At 37.4% G+C, this 25,066-nt stretch overlaps 1 protein-coding gene across 2 annotated transcripts in view; it reads right to left on the reverse strand.

Annotated features, from left to right (window-relative positions):
* LOC150082996 (ubiquitin carboxyl-terminal hydrolase 43-like) overlaps positions 1 to 17,169 on the reverse strand; it is a 96,779-nt gene extending 79,610 nt beyond the window's left edge. For both annotated transcript variants that reach the window (XR_016547203.1, XM_090377728.1), the window contains exon 1: positions 16,144 to 17,169. Coding sequence is in view for 1 of the 2 variants with exons in the window: in XM_090377728.1 (XP_090233854.1) it covers positions 16,144 to 17,034 (891 nt within the window). In the remaining variant the exon portion in view is untranslated. The remainder of the gene's footprint in view (positions 1 to 16,143) is intronic.
* Between the last annotated feature and the right edge of the window lie 7,897 nt (positions 17,170 to 25,066).

Raw genomic sequence — 25,066 nt, forward strand, 5'->3', positions numbered from 1 at the left:
ATATCCCAGTTTGTCTGAAACGTAAAATAATGAACCAATGTATACTACCCACCATGACTTATGGAAGTGAAACTTGGGCACTCACCAAAGAATGGAAGAGAAGCTGAGAACCACACAGCGAAGAATGGAACGAATTATATTGGGAATCAGATTGTTAGATAAGAAGAGAAACACATGGATTAGGCAACAAACTCAAGTAAATGACATTCTTATCAAAACTAAAGAATTAAAATGGTCTTGGGCAGGACACATAGCTCGAAGACATGATGACAGATGGACTAAGAAAATAACAGAATGGTAGCGAAGAGGAGCTGAGTTAGAAGAAAATCTGGAAGACAACGACGAAGATGGACAGATGAAATTCAAGAGTTCGTGGGTAGTAAATGGATGGCCATTGCACAAAACAGAAGGAACTGGAGAGGCCTTCATCCTGCAGTGGATTGAAAATGGCTGATGATGATGAGTTTTGAAAATGACCATACCAAAAATATATTGAATCCTTTAAATTAAACAGTCTTAAGTGAAAAGATAAAATATCAATACATTTAATAAAAAATGTAAAAGTAAGAGAAACGAATACAAAAATAAGTCTTAGATAAGTACATAATGCAGTATCGATTTACCATTAGGTACATGAAAGTTTATATATGGCGTACCGATGTGCTGTGCTAAGAAGCATTGTAATATATTATGTAAGCACTTATATAATTTGCGTCTTTGAGCACAGCTTAATGACATACTGCTGTGCACATCGGCATGTCATTAGGTACATGAAGCAAAGTTTTTAAATTAGGCGTTGCTTTATTCTTTATGCTCTAAATAGCAGCTACCAAGAATGCCCTCAATAGCAGCACAAACTGCAACCTGCGAGTGAGATATTCGAAAGGAATAACAGTTTCATTTTTTTTTAAAAAACGCCATAAAAAGATACAAACTATATACCGTTCCCTTCTTGAATTGCATATACAGTTTTAAATTTAAAAAAGGACTGAACAGATCTTCTGTCCATAGTAGCTCTTAAACATACAAATCTGCTTAACAACTCAGCTTAAGTGTTTATTTAGCCGGTCATCGTCACATATTTGGTTCTCAGATGTCTGAAAGGGTACAGTAAAAATTTAAATGGAAGGAAATAATCGTTACATTCATTATCGGACATTTTACTCGCAGAATGGTTGCACAATTCGGCATTCTCCCATAGATGGGGGAAGTGAGGGGGCTCAAGCAAAACTCGCGACAAAAAAAAACACAAGTGAAACAAATATCTCATTATGGGGAAGAAGAAGGGGGGAACAACGCATGACTGCGCCGACAGGAGAGTCGAAGGGATATCACATAGAACTATGAGACAAGAAGTTTTGTCACTGTGACCCTAACCATTGTGTCGTGACGATGACGAAGCAGGCTGTTTGTTACCAGGAATACAAGACAATACTCTCGTGTTTTTACGTACTCGTTAGTAACTTGGTTTCCTAGGTTACTTGAAATCTAGTTTTGTTTTCTAGAGCAGCGTGAGACTTTCTGGCTGAGAACTTAAAGACGGCAGTGATCAGTTCCACGTGTGAGAAGTAACCTGAAACACAGAGTAATAAAGCATTCAGACCTGGAAACAGACTGCAACCCAGCACAGTAAATACTACATTTAACAGGTTTTCGTGTTATGGATTCAGAACAGCATACTTCCGGGGCAGTGCCTTCGGTGTCACGCTTTGCAGACTGTGGTCAATGGCTGTTCTTTCCACAATTAACACAACGTTTATATAATTGGTCAAAAAGGAATCAGCTTTGGTTTTACCCAGGCCGTCATACATTTTAACTGGCCATGGTTCTTTGAAGACTCATCTTCTTAAATGCAATCTAGCTACGTCAGATACCTTTTTCTGCGACTCAAGAAGACTACTTTTACAACCTGACTTGAATAAGAGGAGACTGTTGAGTACGTGTATATATGGTACCACGCCTCCTCGTGGCATGGACGGGTATTGGGAAACAGACTTCCTAATGATCACTGCTTCCTGGTAGCAAAGTGGCCAGAAACAACACACACTACACTCATTTCTGGCCATTTTACAGAGTTTTGTATATCATCATAGAGCACCATGGCAGAGATGAACTAACGTTTTGGGGTCGCCCTACATAACACAACACACGTGTCCACATAATTAGTTTTTAATAGTTATGTGGAGAAAGAGATTCACAGTTTAGAGATCGTTCAGGAGGTCGTCATTTGTTTCATATGGTTCATAATTATATGAACGTTTATTTGATTTATTTATAAGAGCATGATTTTAAGCAGTATTTATACTTTTTCTTACATTTGTTTCATAGCTAATTCATAGCTAAGGGCCACGAGTACTGTGATTATATATACAGAGAAAAAATAAGCTTGCCCTGATTTATGCAGTAAAATTTATTGATTTCGAAAAAATATATAATAAAATAAAAAGATAATTAAAAAACGTTCAAAACAAAGGCTGATTTAGTGGGCAAAGATACTGAAGCACAAGAGTTTCCTGGACAGGATACAGCTGTAAGTAATGGGAGGGGGGGGGTTGACTCGGAAAAGTTTCAGGGAATGCTCCGAAAGAGTTTTAATCTGGGATAGACAGTCCACACTCTTCAAAGAATACATCTTCAGAATATTCTGTTAGAAGACCAAGACACCACAGAATAAAGGGAGAATCCAGTTGATACGCCAACTTTCATGTTTAGTAAATCAAAAATAAGGCTGAGTGGAAGGAAGAAGGCCAGAGCTACATCAGAGTTACCAACACGCGACTACAACGGAAAAGGCAAATTTAGTGAGAATGAGACAATATCAAACTAGATGTGAGCTGACAATTCACAATGCGGTAATGTTTGGATGTAATACATTACCAAAAAAATGCCGATTCTCTCCAGTCAGATGATAAGGAAAGCTTAGATTTTGAGGTGACTTTGAGCCTGAAGTACCTGAGATGGTCATAAACTGTAAGGACGACGCTAGTCATGATCACTAGGCAAGCGATTCAGAGAAAGACTAAGTAGCAAGCGTTCCTGTATTAATTTAATGAACTGGTGATAACGGTCCGACGTCATATGGAGGGCTTCTTATTTTCCAAAGAAACTGGCACCAATCGCAGAGCAATAAGTGAGATTCTTTCGAGGTGGAGTGTCCTAAACTGAGATGGAGGTGGAGTGTCCTAAACTAGACTGAGATGGTCATAAACTGTAAGGACGACGCTAGTCATGATCACTAGGCAAGCGATTCAGAGAAAGACTAAGTAGCAAGCGTTCCTGTATTAATTTAATGAACTGGTGATAACGGTCCGACGTCATATGGAGGGCTTCTTATTTTCCAAAGAAACTGGCACCAATCGCAGAGCAATAAGTGAGATTCTTTCGAGGTGGAGTGTCCTTGAGAGCGCAGTGTTAGATCTAGCAGTCACGAATGAAAATAAATAAATTCTGTTTATACTCCGGGATAACCACACGGTCGAAGAGTTCATAAGATAGAGAGAATACAAGAAACAGCACCGTTTTTAGTAGTTATTCGGGCACGAGTATTTATACACCCTCGCGGCTGACCACTCAGCTGCGGAGGTCGCTTGAAAGTTGAGGGAAAAGGTAATATGCATGCAAGAGACAACTGAAGATCACAATAATTAAATTCGGGATTTTAATCAAAAAGCTTTTCGTGAAGCTCTTAAAGATGGATTGGCATTAGACATGATTAAAACTGGCAAAAGACATGGGGAAGCAAAAGAATGTGAAAAAGATAAGGAATATGTTTTGTTCATTAAAGCAAAGGAGGCCCTATATTAAAAACAAGTGATTATATTGAAAGGGCTGTAATGAAGGAAATGCCAGGAATGCTGAGAGGAGTAAGAGCCAAAAGGCTTCTTAAATAATTGACCATGGTGCTGTTTTGGTAACACAAGCAAAGAAAGAACTTGAGTAGATAAATCAAAAGAGTGGATGAAAAGGCTAGGAATAACTTTCTCAAAACTGAGGTGGCCAGGCCCAAGAATTTTATATGATGTAGATAGGCGGGTATCTAAGGATGGCTGGATGCAGGATTTTTATGAGAACTTAGTTAATGTGGGACTAAATAAGGAAGAAGTGGAAGCGGAGATGGTAATACGTTTTTCCAACGAAAATAAGTCAAAATGTAGAGTTAATTGGATGTAGGAGTTATCGACGAGTGGTAGAAGAAATTTGGAAACATAGCAAAGGATATTTATTAGATTGATGTCAATACCGATTCAGTGACTTTTATCTTGTAACTGCATGTTATAATTGCCAGTGTTTTTGGAAGACGATAAAAACACCTAGGAAAACCGATTCAACCTACAGTCACTGTGCGATACAAGGACACACATTTCATACTTGTCCTAATTTACAAAAGAGGGCTGTTTGTTGGAATTATTGGAGAGAAATCTTCCAGCAAACCACTCAGTAAGAGATAAGAAATATCCTGAATACTAGTGCTCAAACTGGCCAAACAGAGAACGGGTGAATCTGAGGTTGTGACAGACTAGTTTAAGTTTACTTCAAATTAATACACAACGGTCAAGATCTGTACCAGATGAGTTCCGAGTGGTTTGCAGCATCAGGGAGGAAAATAGATATATTATATATTACAGAAGCCTTATATATGCTTAAGGGGAAGTTAATAGACTACTCTCTTACTGCAAGGGCAGTAAATGTTAATGAAAATAAATTTAAGAGCTGCAATAATCGTGTTCAACCTGGATCTGATGGTCACTGCTATGGAGTCTTTGTGCAAAAATATTCAATGTGATTCAGGAGAGTTCTGTTTTGTCAATTTATTGTAAGCGTAACATGGAAATAGAACAATACCTAATATATGGAAAACGCTCTAATAGGGCTAAGATACAAACCTGCTTTTATATGTATGGAAGCAAACGCCAAAAGCACTTCATGGTACAGCAGACTTAAGACAATAAAGGCTGCTAAGATGAATTGATATCTGCTCACAAGCTAGTGATCAACCTAGTCAATATTCAAAATTTTGGACAGTGAAGCGGAGTCAAATATTGACTTAAGTTTGTCAAATTCCGATGACTCAGCCTGTAGTGACCAATCTTGTTTTTATAAGAACCAACATATAAGAAACAACTAGTCACGAGTTGGGGATCGCCTATGAAGGGCAATAGACTATTTACTGCGCAGTACGCTGATTGGACTCGATCTGGTGTCAAAGTGAGACTAGGTAATATATCGAAAGGTGATCTGCTAAGCATGACTGGGGAGGATGTGGTAAACCTAGCTCAGCAATGCTTTATGAAGCATCGGTCGCCTCGATGAGACAAACGCAGAGTATACGAGTTCCAGTGTGGTGGCGTCTTGAGTTAACGAATCTCCAAAAGAAGGTGCATAAAGCCAGAAAGCAATTCCAGCGCAGGAAGCGCGTAAGTGATCAACAAGAAGCTGCCGAGCTTTAGAAAGAATATCTCTTCTAAGACGTAAATTTGTCAACCTGATAGCCAAAAGAAAATATGAGATATGGAGAGAGTTAGTAAGAAACGAGGACCATGAGCAATGCAGACAGGCTGCTAGGGCAGGTCATGGGGTTTTGTCAATGATATATAGGAATTTTGCTAGCAGGGAAAAGGAGGTGATTGTCCCTCTGTATAAGGCAATGGTCAGGCCACGCCTTGAGTACTGCGTACAGGTCTGGAGGCCTCATTTTAGGAAGGATGTAGATTTGCTTGAGCGTGTACAGAGAAGAGCAACACGATTGGTGAGGGGAATGAAGGGATCCTCTTACCAAGAGAGGCTTAAGTTCTGCAAATTGCAGTGGCTGGAGACTAGGCACCTGCGCGGTGATCTGATTGAGGTCTATAAGGCCTTGAATGGGTTGAGCACGCTGAATTCTGATGGGATCCTCCCACTTGTTCAGAATACGAACCTACGGGGACATAAGTTCAAATTAAGAAAGGACAGATGTAGAATAGATGTGCGGAAATTTGCCTTTAGCCAGCGGGTGGTTAATTGCTGGAACAAACTTCCATCTGTTGTTGTGGAAGTTGATAGGTTAAATAAATTTAAGGAGGAACTGGACAGGCATTTGGAGGGTATGGTGTGATTTTTTTTTTTTTTTTTTTTTTTTGGCTGATGCTGCATAAGCTCCTACACTTGCTTTCTTGCATCATGTGCCACTACTACTACTACTACTACTTTAAAAACTTTGTAGTGGTAAGGTAAGATCATCAAGCGACATTACGTTTTCTATAGGACGGGAAGGGAATAAAAGCTTGAGTTGGCAAGTAGTGTGAAGAGAATCCTCGATCACTTAATTAGCAGAAATAATGATAAAATCGGGAAGCTTCAAGTGCGTGCTTATCTGAAATATTTAAATACAAGCTATGTTAATGGCATTGCAGAACAACCATTTAAAGTTGATTAGCTAGAAAATGCAAGAAGGTCACCCTTAGTCAGTTCTTCCTGAACTGACTAAGGGTGTTGGGGGAGCACTTTATAAAGATATTTGATAGCAAATATTTCTATAAAGTGCTTCCCTGCTAATATTGTTCAATAACTTTCTCCAAAATGGGGGACAGTTTCCTTTCCCTTGGAAGGGTTGGTTGTTATAGGGTTTTAGGCCATATTGCACCATATATAATATATCTATGGTCGAATTTCTGTTTGCTGGACGAAAAATCATAGTACCCTCCGCCTGAGACCACTTAAAAGGAGAGTTCTTTGTTTTGTCAATTGCTGAAGATAATTCTGAATATATATATATATCTTTTTTTTTTAATCAAATAAAATCGATTTCATTCTTTCAGAAGTACACCAATGATGTTTTTAGACTAAACCGAGGGTGGGGAACAACTTTCCCATTGAGAAAAAAGCAGCTTATTAGGCAAATTTTAAATCGCAAATTCTAACATTACTACAAGAAGTCAGACAATAAGCTAAAGCTCAAAATAAGCGAGATAGACACCCCCCCCCCCCCGTTCGTTTTAATTGAAACATCCTATGTACTGTATGAGAGATAACAAAAGTTACTGTTGTTTTGGGCCAATGTAATAAAGCTATGACAGGTCAACGATTATATTCTGCATATAAATTGCATGTATTCTATATCGGTTTGCCTGTTTTGCTGAATGAAAAACCAGACTTTCCAAAGGAGACAACGTACAACCCTCGCTCGAAACCGTTAACTTGGCTGCAATATTAAAAAAATATATATATAATAATTTTCTTTCTTCCTACTGACGGAATTCAAACCCAGTCCTTTTTCCTCGCCACACAGTGAGGAAAGAATGATACTGCGCTAACCGAGAGGGCATAACACATCACCCTTTACTGAACAAAAGATTTAATCGTAGATCTGTTATGTTTTATAATAGAATTTCAGTTTTCAAGTTTGGTCAGAGAGCGCACAAATCTGTTTCTAACAAGAGATGACAGAAGAACGAAAACGCCTTCAATTATCTCATATCACGCTGGTTATATCAAGGCCAGTATAACTATTATAGTTGATCTCGTTATTCTAAACTAGGCCCAAAAATTTAGAAGCGCTATTTCACAACGTAGAAGTCATACAGATAACACGTAGATGTAGTTGCGAAATCACGTGATTTCGAAACATCTGTATACGACCGTTTTCACCTGCTCTAGGTGAAAGAATATTTGGATCGAAGCCAAGCAGAACATCAAGGTGAAGGTCAGAACTTCGCTAGATAATAATAAATATCGCTTTCGATAGCTATAAACCTACTTTAAAGTTTCGAGCGTTGCTGTTTTACATAGCATCTCTCTCTCTCTCTCACTCCCTCCACTACCTCTTCATTTTATTTCTTATTTTCGCATCTTTGACATTTCTCGTCTCATTCCAATTTTGAGAAAGAAAGAAAAGAACAGACGGACATTTCTGCAGTCATCCGCCTCACAGTCGTTTTAAAAAACTTTTGAAGTCCCGTTCTTCGTAAGTTACCAAAAATTGTGAAGGACATGAACGGTGCCATCTGAAAGATATCGTCGCAAACATTTCCGTTCGCTTATTGAGAAAGATAAAAGCGGGACTGGCAGTAAATATCTCCCCTTCGCGAGGTACACGACGCTTCCCCCATCATTAGATGGGCCAAAAAGAATAAGCCATGACGCGTGAAATATCCACAGACGCGTGCAGAAAGCGAAATGGCATCTTGCGGTCACGCCCTTTCGAAAACGATAAAATTGCACCCCCTTAGAAGAAAGAAGGAGAAGAAACAGATCTGTTTCTTTTTGGAAGGAGGAGAATTGATGCGACGGACTGTGAACGCACTGATTATTTGTTACAGATGGCAAATAAATAAGAAAGGGCAAACAAGAACCAGCGTATATTCTACGTGGCTCACTTTCTTCCATAGTTCACTTTTGTACACCTGCTTTATATTGACTAAATTAGCAGAGTTTCAAGGTATAGCTCCTGTTCTTCCAATATTCCACTCATCGTTCAAATTATTTTATTAAATCAGAGTCAAATAATGATTATATGGTTTTATCTACATGCTGAAGAGTGTCTGTAATTAATGGTTACCAGGCTTTTAAAATACTGCACTTGAGTGGAAAAATGGAATGATAATACAGCAGAAAGCTTAAATGAATGTAGCAGTATTTACAATTAAAATCATTAGTGCGTTTAGTATTTTCAGTAAGGAAATAAAAGAAAAAAATAATTCTGTAGAAAGTACATAATGTGTCCTGTCGCTAGCATATTTAACGTGTTTTACATTTAAGAGTCATCGGCAGGCGTTAAAAACGTTTTAATTTTCAGATATTAATAAAATTCATGGATAATAATATGACAATGTTTTTATTTTATTAATAATAATTACATATCGGTTACTGAAAGTATTGGTCTGTGATGACTAAAGTAGGATATATAATTTTTATTGAAGAGTTCACGACTAAATACACTATCTATAGTTGTTCCATTAGGTGTGGTATTTATCGAAAGATCTGATGACATGTCCAAGTTGAAGAAGTTTTCAGAAATGTGCACAACTCTTTTCCAGTCTCACAGTTTTTGTATCTTAAAACCTTAATATTTCTATTTCTAAATTCCTTAGCTTTCCAACGATAGGCTATACGTCCACATTATCCCGTTTATTACGTGAGAAAATTTCCTTCATCGCTTACACTATCCTGGCAAAACTACTGCAATGTTCAGAGGTTTGAAAGTTTTTTCTCTAGTATAGAGCTAAGATGAAGCTCCGCGCGAAATTTCATTAAATTTCGTCCAGTAGAAGATAAATTAAACTGGAATAAATTTTCGTAACGCTTTTCGCGTGACGTTTTTTCGTTACATTTTTTTTTTAATAACGCCAGTAAAAACGTTTTTAAATCAAAACTTTATAACTTCCTTAAGGCTGGATTCGGGTTTTAAGTTATACACGAACTGAGAAGTACACAACTTTAGCAGCCCAAGCATAAAGTTTATGAATATATATATATTTTTTTAGTGACTAACAGGGTGGTTATCTCAATTTTATTAACTTAACTAAGGGTTATAATCAGGGGCGTGTTAAAATGGAAGCCTGAAAAAGACCACATTCAGATTCCAGCTCTCAACTGCAGCAAAATGAACAGGACCTTTTTCATTACATTTTCTTCTTTGAATTCAGGCTTTGGATTCAATGTTTGCAGTATCAATTAAAATTACAATACCAAATAAGTCGCCATGTCTAATAACTTTTGTATACTATGATAAGATATTACAAAATGACTGCAGCCGGTTGAGAAATGCCTTACAAAACACTGGGTTTACTTAGCCTATTTTTCTAAGTAAAAATTCACTAGAATTCTTTTTTGATGCTTTAGTTACAATTCTTCCAGGGAAAAACTGATTATATCTTACAGATTCAAACTGCTTTTAAGTATCTGCATGTATAAGTTATTCGCACAAACATCAGAAGCAACGAGTTCAAAATTTGTATCTTTTAAAATCTTAGTTCTCTTCCTTGCTTCCGGCCAATGAACAACGTTTAGCAGTGTAGCCTTATAACAACACTTTCAAACAAAATTACTAGATTAGAACAAAATGGAAGTCCTAAAAGAAAAAAAGACAAAAGTGGATGTAAATTGTTACGAGATAAAGTGCGTGTGAAGTGCAATTTCCGCTTTCAAATGGAACACACACACGCGGTAAACGAAAGAAAAAAGACAGTTTGGTATAGATTGAACAAAAGTGGGGGATTTGACACTTCCGCGAAAAGCTAGTGAAAAAACTAGCAACAAAAGTAGGTAATCTATGTCAGCAAAACAAATATCGCGCAACGTTGGTGGCTAAACAAAGCCTAGCTTCTAAGCTCGGCATTCAGGAAAGACCAGATTGCTCTCTTCTGATAACTGTCGAAGGAGGATAAAAAAAAATGAGAAAAAACTCAAAGCTAACGAAAAAAAGGTTTCTGCACTGAACTGGTTGGGTATATGATAATTATTCTAGCGATCAAACAATAACTGTAGCTATCGTGGCTACTAAACAAAAAGTCAAGAGAAATTGGACTACAGAAAAATCCAATAAATAATCTGATTCGAAATATCGTCATTTGGAGATGTCGAGTCATTGTGCAATCGCTTTCAAGCACAAAATTTGCCACGCTATTAATGGAATTTAAGTTAGCTGACTAATCCTAGATTTTCCAATTGCACCTTAAATCTCTTTAAAGCTACAACTCCATTTCATAGAAATCAGCATTACTTTAAATGTGCAAAAATCCAAACCCTTAACTTTGTAAAAATAAAGCTGTCAGCACGAAACAAGAAATGTGGGTTTCTTTTTTTTAATAGCAGCATCGTGGCACACTTGTGATGATAACTTAAAGGAAGACAAAAGAGCAGAGTCAGCATGTAGTGGAATTTACTTCACAGTATACAGGAGCAATTCATCAACCTAAATTAATCTTTACCATTCAGGGAAGCAAAAGTGGAGCTTTGTAAAGTAGATTTGCTATACGTACACCATTAACACACACACACACTAACAATTTTTTTTCATGATGATCTGAAATAAATATCACTGCTAAATATATGGATTGTGTTGTCCTGAAGAAGTTTATTTTAGTCCGTTTCAAGCTCTACAACAAATACTACATAAAAGTCCCCTATTTTCACGAATATAAATAATAAAAATATTGTCTACAGACAATTATATTTATGGTTTTGGTCAGTATACTAATTACAGCGACCGAATCATTGTATTCTCTTTCCAAGCAGGAGTCCACTGTCGAGGGCTAAGTCCACAGTGTTTCAACCCTTTATGAAATACATAAGCTTTCCAATATAACGTTACAAAAGTAACTGTAAACATAATTACATTCACTGGTACATTACATTCTATAAGAGTACCGTTTGGTGACCATGGAGCCTGCGACAAATGGGCAGGACTTGTTGTATCATCATCCAGTTCCAAATAAGGTTGCTTATTGAAGGCTACTAAACATTAAATGTATTATTACTGATGTTTCTGCACTGATTGATCATAGAAAAATAAATATTTTGCGTATACGTTCACATATACAGAAATTTTTAGAGAAAGGGTTCGCAAGTCTATCAGTCTGGATTGGAATCAAAATGATTTTATAATAACAGAAAGGCAGGTGGAAGAGGAATTGTTACAGCTAAAAGTAAATAAGACTGTCTGGGGCTGATGAGATCTAATTATATTAAAAGAAGTTGTAAAGGAGGCGGTTAAACCTTTAGTCATAATAACTAGAGCTCCCTTAGATTTAAGAAAAGTCCCTAAAGGCTGGAAAAAATAATATAGCCAACATAATGGAGTTAAAGAAGTAGTGCAACACATCTTAAAAGGAAAACAGAGCCATAACGCAATCACAGCATGGATTTGTTAAAGGTTTCACGATAATCAATCTAATTTAGCTACTGTGAGATTGTCAGAAAGGAACTGGATGCAAAGAATGATTTTATTATACTTAGATTTCAGTACATTCTTTTATACTGTACCACGTACGACTGTATAAAGTGGAACAATGTGGCTTTAGGGGAAACTACTAAGAATAAAGGGATGATTAAGTGGTGAAGACAGAGTGGTTTGAAGACTACTGCTCTTCATGGCCTAATGATGAGTGGAATACCACAGAGGTCGAGTTTGGGCCCTCTTACTGTTTTTAATATTTATTAATGGTATTGATATAGGTGCTTCAAGTTTGATGTGTAAGTCAGCTGATGATACAAAGTTGGGCAGAGCGGTTAATGACGGTAATCAACAAAACAAAAGTAGATAATGTAAGAAGATCTAGTTAAACTAAGCAGATAGCTGGAAAAGTGGCAACTGAATTTGATTGATCAATGAATTTTGATAGCAGTAATCCCCGAATAATACACCATTTGGGTGGCACCAAACGCAGGGTAGTTCATATGGAAAAAGACCCGAGCATGATTGCATGCATTCGCACATGAAATTTTCTGAGTATGGGCTATGCAAAAGGGCTGCTGTTCTAACAGCCAGTTTGCACAGCCCATGGTGATTCTAATAATGATATGCAGAGACTTTTCCAGCAGGGACAAAGCAGTGACAATCCCATTGCATAACGTAATGGTTAAGCCACATCTGGAATACTGCATGTAGGTTTGAAAACCATTTTAGGAAAGACATTGATCCTTTAGAAAGCGTGCAGAGAGGAACAAGATTAGTTGTGAGCACAAAAGGATATTCCTATTCTAAAAACTAGGGTTCTGTAAATTACATATACATAGTTTCTTCTCTGGAAACTAAGCATCTGCGTGATGATCTAATTGAAGCGTACGAGGCTTTAAAAGAGTTCAGTAAACCAAATGCTGATGGCATTACTCTTTCTCAAATGCTTACACGCAAGAGGGCAAATTTAAATCGAAGAAGGATGGTTGCCGAACACGAGCGGGTATCAAAAAGTTTCCTTTGGCCTTCTTCTGTGTATTCTATGAACGTTATATTTTATTGATTGTATTGCTTATTTGTCTAGTAATATATGCCAGAAGTTTCATTATTCTAACTTATTTCTATGGTTACAGAGCTGAATGTGTACAGTGTCATTATGGATAAAACTGGATATCGATTTTTACAAATTCCTGTTTTTGCTATCTTTGTTGCTTTCCACACTAGCCTTATTTGCCAGACTTGGCTATTCCTTTTTCTCCTTTCCACAGTTGAAATCATTTTTTCGTGGTAGCTTTATATATATATTTATTTATTTATTTTGGCTGCCGCAGTATAAGCTTTCACTTCCTCGCATAAATGTTAAATGTTCTAATATCACTCATATATTTATGTACAGTTACAAGAGAGAGTAACTGAACAATTAATAGCGCCTTCCAACGGTTTTGTGACAGTTGTCAAGGCTGACTCATATCGGAAACACGACAGTACTAAGCTAATGTCTGGATCAATAACAAATTGCTGCTTGTATGAGAGAAGGAACTCCACTTTATCTATTTCATAAAACAAAACATCCCTTTCTTTTATGAAACAGAGTTTATATTCAGTGTTCACTCTAGCACTAAAGCAAGAAGCACAAGCGGAAAACGTTTTTTTTATGCGAAGAGTAGTTGAATATAAACACAGAGTGGGAGTAACTTGCAATGAGAGGGATAGGGGCTAGTCAGTCAGTGACAACGTATCTCCCTCAACCTAAGCCTTAAGTATTAGTTGAAACTACTAAATCATACAGAATCTGGTTCAAATGGACTAAATTTATTTTTTACTAGATCCGGTATTTTATTAAGATAAGTTCATCTAAAGAAGGTCAAGGCACCGCCAGGAATTAGACCACTCTCAGCTCGTGCATGACCCTTTGCGAAGGAGGGAAAAAGAGGAAGGGAAAAGCAGGTTTCTCTATCGTACATTTATGTTTAGGCCTATACGAATTTCGCATTTACAAGGTTTTGAATAACGAAATCTGGAATATCATTCAGTGCTTATTAGCCTAAATTCTGTTGTGGGCACAGAGTTACACTAGTTATACATTATATTTAGGTTAATGTTCGAAAAGCTCAGATAAAATAATGTTTTCCCATGATCTGCAAGGTTTTATTTAAATAATTTACACTTTCATTATCCCACATTTATTTATTTCTCTCTCTATCGAGAACAGCACGATTAACTCTTGTGACTTCACTATTTTTCTAAACATATGATTATTAACGTGATGATTAATCGTTAGCAGCGCAGAAACAAGCTATTATGGCCACCGGGGAAAAAATATTTAAAATGGCCGACCTTCTCTCCAACTGTCTGCAGATATTTGTACTGATTTTTATCACCCTTGTTCTGACTAATCTTTAGAAAGGTAAATAAACACGGGCAGTTTAATTTTATTATACTAAACACAAAATAAAATAATAAAACAATAAACAAAATATATTACTAATATATATTGGCAATATAAATAAAAAGCCGCGTAAAAATAAAAGAATAAAAAATAAATCTTTATTACTATCATCATACGCTACATTATATCACATAATCAGGATATGAATCAGACAGGATTTAAAAAAAAACGAAGGGATGAAACTATGAGCCAGAAGGAGTATATTTAGAAATGAAGTTCTCCGATCTAAAAAGATTGAACCTCTTGGCATAGACAAGCTGGTCACGAATAGGACAACTGTCTACAATACGAGGTCGTGCAGTCTGTGATGGGTGGATAGGTCATACTATGTTTATCTTAGGGCATCTACGACATTACCTATACAGGTCATTGAGCCTGAGGTGTGCAGAATGCGTCCATTTAAACGCTGTTCCTCCTCACTTAGCCTTCCATCTATGCTGATGTGATGTAACGTTTGTTTCCTCTTAAATTAAACTGTTTTTAGTAAAGATCTTAATTAAAAATAATGATGAACATTATTTAAAAGCCTCGAGCTGTTGCGAAAAACTGAACGGTTAACAACAGATGTGAAAAACACTGCAGCTGTATAAGCTTATTACTATATGAAATTAAGGAAATACAAACGTATAATTATTAACGATAACTTCTGTTCGTATTCCTCTATTTAACTTCAGAAAACCATCGTATTAATTTGTAAATTTTACTGGACATTGATTTGTATGCTTGTTATAGGACGATCAAATGGAGTAAGAGTTGGGTGTTGCCTACAACCCAAGATTGTGTGCCATTCAGATTTGCAATCATCCAAACTGTCCCTAAGGCCCAAGAAGTCTTGTGCAACAGAATCCAATGTCAAAATCGTGTTGATCGTTTTTATCGACGATGAGGGCATAGAGCACCACAAATTTGTGACTAGGGCAGGAGTATTACTGCTGCATACTACGTTGAGGTTTTGACACTGGAAGAATGGTTGGATCCTGCACCATCATGTGACTGGAAGTACACGGAAGTTCAACAGTTCTAAAAAAATCACAACCATCTGACTTCTGGCTGTTCTCTAAATTGAAAATGGAGCTTCTGGATCATCGTTTCGCTACTGTGGATGACATCAAAGAAAAAGCCGAAGGGGCCTTATGTGCGCTATACAGATTTCAAAAAATGTTTCAAAGCTTCGGAAGACCGATGGATCAAGTGCGTGTGCAGAAGGAAGACACTTTGATGATTGTTAAGTTAGTAAGCCTACCTGTCCACACAATAAACTTTTATACTAAAATTACGGTAACTTTTTGAAGGTACATCGTACAAATCCACTGTCTCTGGTATTTACAGATATCTGAACACTCACGTATTAACACTATTTCGTGTTCGTTTTAATTTTTAATAATTAAAATATAATTAGAAATCGTTATATATATTTTAATAGCATAAAATATTTCATCGGGGAGGCTTCAAGACATTTTCTCAAAGCAAAACCCAAAACAGTACTTGGCTTGTCGCTACTATACTGTCACTTAAGGTAAAGAAGTATAAGAGAGCGTACTTGGCTATAATCAGGTTACAATCCAACTGAGGGTGGAGTAAGTGGACGCCCTGAAACTTCTTCCTGCAACGTGAATTCTTCCTGTTATTTATTTTAACTATTTTCTATTTCTTTTTTCTCAGTACTTCAAGACGAGTAACAACTATTTGGTTAATTAAATAATGATATTACAGAATCTTTCTTACTAGTTGCCTAGATAATAAAATAATTTCAAATAAATTGATTTAAAACAATAAGCTTAGCATAATGAATATACTAATTCTTGTACATATACAAACTCACCTTTGATATATTATTATTATGGGCTCTAAGTTCCTCATGAATTTTGTCTATTAACCAAAGGAAGAACTCCTGAGCATCATGCTGGTCACTGCCTTCGAACTGTGGACCATATTTACCTACCAGAAGCTTAAATGCGTGCGAAATTTCAGGACAATAATTACAGGACCATAAGGACTTCACGAGGGTTGCTAGTTGATCACTTAGCTCGTTCCCCTCCCTCCTGTATTGCCTGTTTCGCTCCTGCTTGTCCTCTCTATGCCTCCCAAATAAGAAATATTCGGCTAAAAACTGCGTGTTGTTGAGACACTGAAGAACTGCATTCATGTAGCACGTGTTGCCATGGTTGTGTATACCACAAGTTCCAGGTATTCTATCACTTTCGCGTGATACACGCGTGAAGGAAGTGTTGGGTTTCATGCTACTGAGAGCAGTGATGGGTATCCTACACGAGTGATACTCATCGTCCAATAAACTCTCCCCCGCCAAAATTCTGCTTTCCCTCATATGAGCAATATCACGATCGATCTCACTGTCCACTGGAGACTCTTGAGTATCCTTTTGCACACTGATTAACGCAGAACGATGAACCCCAGTTGCTACATGGGGCGAACTGAATTGACCGGCTACCCTGTTAAACAGACCGGTTTTTATGCTGGATTCTTTGCTGTTAGCGGAGGTTGGCTTGCCCTGTGATGTGATGTATTCGTATTTGGCGGTGTCCAGTACCAGCTCCGTTCGTTTTCGCCTCCCGCTCCACCTCGTTGCGTACCTGCGTACGTCTACACTCGATCCTGTCGAGTTTGCTTGGCATCCGACTGCGAAGTCGCTCTTCGCAACAAAATTTCCCTTCGATACTGCCTCCGGACATCTCTGATATTTGACCTTAGACATCGCCACCCGCTACATTCGGTTACATATGGCGGGTAATTCTTAAAGTGCACAGACTACTTTGAAGCACCGACGCCACCAGAATCTATCGTACTTGCTACCAGCATGGCATCCATACATGCATGCACGTACACGCAGCCCAACGCACGTTTCGTTTGTTTACATGGTGTTATTAGTTCTATACTAGAGGGCGCTGCATAACAGATATTACGAACGACGAATCTGATTAGTCTTCTGCACCGACGTCATAGCTAATGACGCAATGGCAGTCATCGCATTGGAAGTAAGCTAACCTGAGCTAATAACCTCATTTTAATTAACTCCACGAGCTAACTTCAGTTCAGCCTACCCGCTTACTGAACTCGAATTCTTTTAAATACTAGCATTTGGACTTTAGTATTTGTGTTGAAATTTGTATTTAACTTACATCCGTTATTAGAATTTTATGATATTTTTATAAAGGGACATAGCTATCAATTAGTACACGTTCTCGAGCATATATATATATAAAATAAAATAATTTTGTTATACAGTTATGGAAAACAAATTTAAAATCAAATTTTAAAGAAAATTAAATTTAAAATCTACAAAAAAAATTATTTCGGGTATTGCAACTACGACTGGACTTAACTTGACTGAGCTTCAAACTATCAGCAAATAATAATAATAAATTAACAGCACAGAACGCTGTAGCAGCTCCTGGAAAATATTGAGTTTGGTCTTTTTATGAGCAAGAGATGAGTTAGATCTTTTACCAAATGTCTTGTTATTTTTTTTTTTTTTAAGCAATTCTTGAATAATGCTATTTGATAGAGGAAATTAATCACTGGGATCCTGTCTTTATGGATTAGTTTCCTGCTTTCAAATCGATTTCCGATTTTGTCAATTACAGTGTCAAGGGTTGATTGATTGATATGGTTTTTAATGGCGCATTGGCAGTCAAGGCCATAATGCGCCAAGTCAAAATAAAGCCAGTACAAAAATTTGTGGTAACCTATAAAAAGGCTACCACGTCAAGAAGATAAATATGCATAAAGTTAGGTAAAAAATATAAACTTAAATCTTTGTATATAAATTAATTGAGTGTAAAAAGTTAAAAACGTCAGACTTGTTGTCTCTGTCAGCTAAAATCTGACTGAGTGTGAATGGCGTATTAAAAGTCCTAAAAAATAAGCGTTGCGCTTCTCTAAAAACAAGACATTCTATAAAAACGTGACGAATAGTTAAAATACTGTTACACATCTCACACATAGGCAGGTCAGCCGCCCTCAGCAAAAAGGAATGTGTCAGATGACTATGATCTATGCGAAGCCGAGCAAGAATAACTTCCTCTTTTCGGACCCTGCGTAGACTGGACTGCCATTGCCTGATTACAGGCTTAAAGTGATGTAGTTTATTTGCGGCCTATCCGTGCCAAGAATCTTGCCATTGGGAATATAATTTAGAGCGTATTATTTTCCTGTAGTCTGGGACTGACAGGTAATGTCAGTCCCAGACTACGGGGAATATAGGACTGACAGGCAATGATTATCCAGGGAAATGGCTGATTTAGTAGCGGCATCGGCTAATTCATTTCCCCGGATCCTAATGTGACTTGGGATTCAGCAGAAGCAAAAATTCTGATTTAACGAGAGAAAAAAGCTGGATCCGGGACACGACTGGATGAGGACTGCCTCATCGATAATAATGCCTGTAACACACTTGTTGAGTTACTATATATAAGAGGAGTGAAATGAATGAGTTGAGCAAATGGGTCGACAGGACGTCTAGCATATCTGAGCAGTGGACTAAGGAATAAAAAAAGTTTGAATAACAAAACAGAATATAGAATGTCGTAGGCCGACATACATTAGTCACCCTTTCTTCCCAATTTGTGAGTAATCTTTTGTGTCAGAATTCCGGTTATACGACGGATCATGGTATTCCCGACGAACATTAGTCAGCAGTTGGGAGAAATCAATAGTGATCTAGATTTAATATTTCTCATAGAAAAAAGGAATCCACAATATTCTCTACAAACCGATGAACACATGGAGCAAAGCCAATTGTAATACTTCGGTCAAAGATGTGATGTGCCTGCGAAAACATAAAAGTTTGATATTTACTTCAAGCCTATGAACTAAGTGTTTGTAATCGAGTGACAAAATATTACCACAGTTTTGTATTACGACGCATGTAAACCTATACAGTACACTGTTTTCAACGTATATAGTACGTTGGTTTTGCATTAATAACACCTACCTAATACCTCGTGGGACACCTTTGGCGCCTAATACAGCCCGTACACATCTTGGCATGGACTCCACAAAGTGCTGCAGGGTGTACTGTGGTAGTGCTACTCATTTGTTGTACAATGTGTCCAGCAATGCCCTCTCACTGTCAGGTGGTTGGTCGTAGCATCGAACGCTCTTTTCCAATAGGTTCCAAACATGCTCAACTGGGTTAAGCATGTTCACATGAGTTGGGCGGCCATCGGAGGACTGAGAATTCATTGTCATGTTCCTGAAACCAGTTAGTAACCTACTGGGCCTTGAGGCATGGCGCGTTGTCATGTTATTGACGTTGGAGTTGTCCGGGTTCACTGTCATCATGAAGGGGTGTATTTGGTCCTCGACGATAGAAAGGTAGGCGTTCCCATCAAGCCGTAGATTAAAGGTGATCATAGGAGTCAGGGCACACCACGAAAACAGTCCACCAAACCATAACACTGCCTTCTCCAGCTTGCCCAACACCAACAGCGCATCCAGGCGCCATGGCCTCAAATAAATAAATAAATAAATAAATATTCATTTATTGCAAATACAGCAAGCCCATCACAACACTAGGCTAGGGGCATCAATTCAGTACAAAGGAGACAAATATAACAACAAATACATAGAATATTCTATATATATATTAACAATGAATATGAATTATAATGATCAAAAATATATATTGCAGAACATTACATTTGGCTCTAGGATGCAGTTACTGGGTTGCAGGCAAGCAGCTGTTTTTATTTCTCATCATTTGATTGGAAATGAAACTGCTGTAGGCTTCAGAGTTGAGCAACCTCTTGCAATCAACGTTGTGATAATTTATGATGTGAAGGGATGCAGTGGGGAATATCCTGTCCATTTGTTTGAGTCTGGAGAGTTTGGATTTGAATTATTGTTGGTTTCTTGAATTTTCTCTGTTGGTGTGAGCTATTATGTTGGCTAAGTTTGGTGAATCAGTTCCAGTGGTAATTAACTTTGCAAGAAGCATGATTCCAGACTCGTTGATCATCTGTTGCAGAGACTTTTTTTAAAAGTTTTCATAAAGCTGTTTCCTGGATATTGTATGGGGAAAACGAAGTTTACTGTTCAGCCATCTAAGAACCCAATACTTTAAGGCAAGGAATTTTTTGACGGTAACTTGAGGAGCACCACATCAGATTTCGAAGGCATAAGACAGAATGGGAAAGATGCATCTCTGAACATGGTTTATGACTATTTTTCTTTCTTGAATCGCTACTGTCTCTTGCTTGATTAGCCATTTTGCTTTTTGAATTTTTTTAACAACATATACATAATGAAAATTAAAGGAAAGATTTTTGTCAAAAACAACTCCTAGGTCTTTGTGAGCATATACATTTGGAAATGAAACATCAGCAATTTTAATTTCTATGTGGTTTTGTTGTTTCTGTATGGGGTAAGTTAATTGAGCAGATTTGTTTGCATTTATAGTCAAGTTGCTCTCTCAAAATGCAGGTACGCCGACAGACTGCTATAGCCTACAGGAGCTAATGCCCGGCGCATAGTTCATGTTGGATATTGGTCTTGCTATTCCTACGTTGTACTAGGCGATTAGCTGGACCAGACCACTGTGCTGCGTTACGAGACGAGTCACATGACGCTCACGACGGACATCGGACATACGTGGTTGTCCCACTTGTGACTTTTGGCTGGTTGTTCGACTGCTGTTGAACCAGTCACGGTACAGTCCTAATACCACAGAACGGGAGCACTTAACCATGCTAGCTGTTGTTGAGATATTGCCACCTGCCCGTCTTTCCCCTAGTTGTTCCATGTTCGAAGTCGGAATGATCTCGACTCCTACCGTTCTTCCTCGCAGACACTCAAAAACTGGTCGCCAAGTTTGCGAACTACAGTCTTATGTCAGCCGTACTGACTTTGACCCTTCACCAGCATCACAAACTAATCCATTCCTACACAAGGGGTTTTGTTAATGCACAGTGCACTCAGTGAATATATCTGATATTATGTTACCTTCTCTCGCTTATTCCTGCACTCCCCAATTTTTGTAAAATATTAACACCGTTTCCCATGCACGTTGACCCCTCCCTCCATATTGGTCAACTCGTTCATTTTGTATTCAACCTGTTGAGCAAAGACCTACTAGCAGAGAAAGATCTCTGCTAAACACCCGCTTCAATCCTACATCCTTCACATCCTGCTGAAGTTAGGATAGTCTTTTGCAGATCTGATATTAACTATTTATTGGGAAATAGATATTTAAAAAGACTGCAAAAAATAAATATTTACCTCTATTTCAAAGTGCTGTGATTGCAGTATTGAAAATAGTAGTTTTCTTCTCACTGCCATCACTGAAGTGGCAGTGAGAAGAAAAGGACCAACGTTGGTCAATTTGCTCTCTACGAGTCACTTGGAAAAATCATTAAAAATCATTTATTTTAGATAACTTTCCCAAACGATATTTCAAAGAATTTCTTTAAAAAAAAATCCTAGCTTTTCTTAAAATATAAAGAAAAACACAATTTGATTTTAATCTCCAACAAATCTGCGCTCATTCCTAGAATATCATCTAAAATCAAAAATGAAAAAAGCTTTTCAAATTTATGAAGAGCTCTGTAAATAGAAATGCAAGCAAAAATACAATTTTAAATAAAATAAAAAAAAAAAAAAAAAAAAAGACTGGTTAACACAATTATTCTATATTAAATCCAGGCCCGCTAGATCGAGGGCATGTGAAGGTTGCAGGAAGTTCAAGTATCTTATAACAGTCGATTTTGGGCAGATACCAGACTGTTAACAAGCCAACCATGACATATCCGCTATGTAAGTGCACAATGGGTATCACACAATGACTTCCTTCGGCTGTTTTGCAATCCACTCTTTCAATTTACCAAAGATCATCAAAAACTTTGTTGTAAAATTTATACGTACGGATTTTGGAGGAGGAAAGTTATACTAGAATAAGAACCACTGTTTTTCTTAATCACGTAAGATATAACTACATATATACTTGAGAAATTTAACTTCCCCCACCCCCCTAAATGCATTAAAAAGTATAAAATCATTTAAAAGAGAAAGCAGCTTAAAATCAGCATTCATTTTAGTTTTTCATTTTTTTTGAAACCTTCAAAGAGACATACTGTATCACTTGGGCTTTTGGCATTTTCCTTCTTTTCCTGTTATTCTTTTTTCCATATAAGCTGACTTTATTTTACTAGTTTAAATTTTCTAAAGAAAGTCACATTTACTATCTGGTCGGATCCAGGAAGAATAATGTTCTTATTTTCACTCCTGATCTTTAAATGTCTACTGGAAATGGTGGCACAAACATGACATGCTCTAAGTAACAAACCAGACAAATAGAAGTCGCATGGTGTCGGGTCCAGAGAACTATAAAGGGGAAGGGGGAATCAGGAATCTCATCCATCGCTTAGGTAGGATGTTACTACCTCACCTTACCTGAAGATAAAATCAGTGAAATCTTCATTAAGTTGAGGCTTAAGCCATTTACTAATACATCCAAATAAATATGTCCATTAATTGTCGTATATATAAAAAAAAGCAACCGGCCATTAATTTTTATGTTTGCTGTAGGAACCAGAGAAATTAAGGTTAAGAGGCATCGTGTCTATGAATTACGTGTACATGTATTCTGTGGTCGTAGTTTCTGTTTTGCTGGGTAAAGAAACAAGTTTAGACGAGGGGGGAAATTGCACAGGCTGCGTCGTACTGCAAGATTTTGCAGGTGAATTCAGTATAGAATTTGAATCTGTCAGTACAGAAATTAAATTTCAATTAAAATTTGGTTAAAATTATGGAATAAAAGTTGGAATGATATGATCCTTTCAAATAAGAAGAGTTTATTAAGAAAACCATAAGTTTTATATCATAATGGGTGCCTGATATCATCTATTCAAAATCTGTTGAACAGTTGCTTTGGCACATTTATTTGTTTATTTCATTTATTGATTTACAAACTTCACCCACCCACAGAGAATGCAAACCCTAGACAGTGGTGAGAAACCTCTGCATTTCAGAGAATCAATAAAAAGCAGTCATTTGTATAAAAATATATACAAAATTAGGATTAACAAACAGAGTAAAAAGCAATTTTTATACATAGATGGGTTAAGCGTATAATCAATGTTATGAATGAAGGAAGCGGAACAGAGGACTACCAAGTAAATGTTGAGTACGAGGGATAGGCAGAGAGAAATTAGTTTTATAACGAAATAGGCAGAGAGAAATTAGTTTTAATTTTCAAGCGGGGTAAAGTGAAAGGTGCCTGTTAGAGAAGAGATGGAGAAATAATAACAGTTTATGACATTGTAAAAAAGAGATCCATGGAGTTGGTTGTTATCTGGATAGAAGAGAGCAAATTATGAAACGGCAGTAAATGTAGAGCTGTATCATTTCGACGGTGAAAGGAAAGGCGATTTTGAAAGCATAAGAAGTCAATGAATTTCATTTGAATTCGCTGAAGTCTGTGAGAAAGGTATTCCTGCTGTGGAGTCGAAATAACATCGCAATAATCAAAAATGAATAGTATTAGTTGGGGCATATGATGCAAGAAACCAAGTTATGCAGCTTCAGCCAAAAAAAAAAAAAAAAAAAACCCTCCCATTTCACTTATCCATTCACCTGCCTAGTTCAGCCTTAAATTTCTTTAAACTATCAACTTCCACAACAAGAGATGGAAGTCTGTTCCAGCAATTAACCACCCGTTGGCTAAAGGCAAATTTCCGCACATCTATTTTACAACTGTCTTTCTTTAATTTGAATCTATGCCCCCTCAGATTCGTAATCTGAGCAAGAGGAAGAATCCCATCGGCACTGGATTTGCTGAACCCGTTCAGGGTCTTGTACGCCCGAATCAGATCACCTCGCAGGTGCCTAGTCTCCAGAAGCTGCAATTTGCAGAACTGAAGCCTTTATTGGTAAGAGCGCCCCTTTGTTCCCCTCACCAATCTTGCTGCCATTCTTTGTACTTGTTCTATGTTCTATCAAACCTACATCCTTCCTAAAATGAGTCCTTTAGGCCTGTACACAGTACTTAAGGTGTGCCCTGACCATTTCCATGTACAACGGAATAATCATCTCCTTGTCCCCGCTAGCAAAATTCCTATATATTATTGAAAAGACTATTACCTGCTCTGGCAGCCCGTCTGCACTGCTCAGTGAACTTCATATCTGACTTCACAATTACCCCCAGGTTTTTTTCATTCTCCACTATCCTGAGTGTAGTACCACACAGTTGGTTGGTACGTTTCTCTTGGGTTACTACTGCCCATATGCAGTACTTTGCATTTGTCAAGGTTGCCACTTCAGTTGCCACTACTCAGCCCATTTTCCCAACTTATCTGGATCCTGTTGTAGTAGCATACTATCTTTACTGTCATTGACAACGCTGCAACCTTTGTATCATCTGAAAACTTGGACATTAAGCCTGATATACCTTTATCAATATCATTGATGAATACACAAAACAACAATGGGCCCAGCAGCGAACCCTGGGAATTCCCCTAATAACATTAGTCCACGAACAGCAGTGTCCATTGATTACCACTCTCTGTCGTCTCCCACTCAACCATCCTTTTATCCATTGTAGCAACTTACCCTTAATACAATTCTTCTCCAATTTACACAGTAGTCTTCAATGGCTATTGTATCGAAAGCTTTCCTAAAATCCAAGTATATGATATCAAAATTATTTTTTGCATCCAGTTCCTTTGTGACCACATCATAATATCCTATCAAATTCGCCAGACAAGACTTTCCCTTAACAAATCCATACTATG

This window comes from Mastigoproctus giganteus, chromosome 7, assembly GCF_048544385.1.
Source record: "Mastigoproctus giganteus isolate SK-2022 chromosome 7, ASM4854438v1, whole genome shotgun sequence".
Lineage (NCBI taxonomy): Eukaryota > Metazoa > Arthropoda > Arachnida > Uropygi > Thelyphonidae > Mastigoproctus > Mastigoproctus giganteus.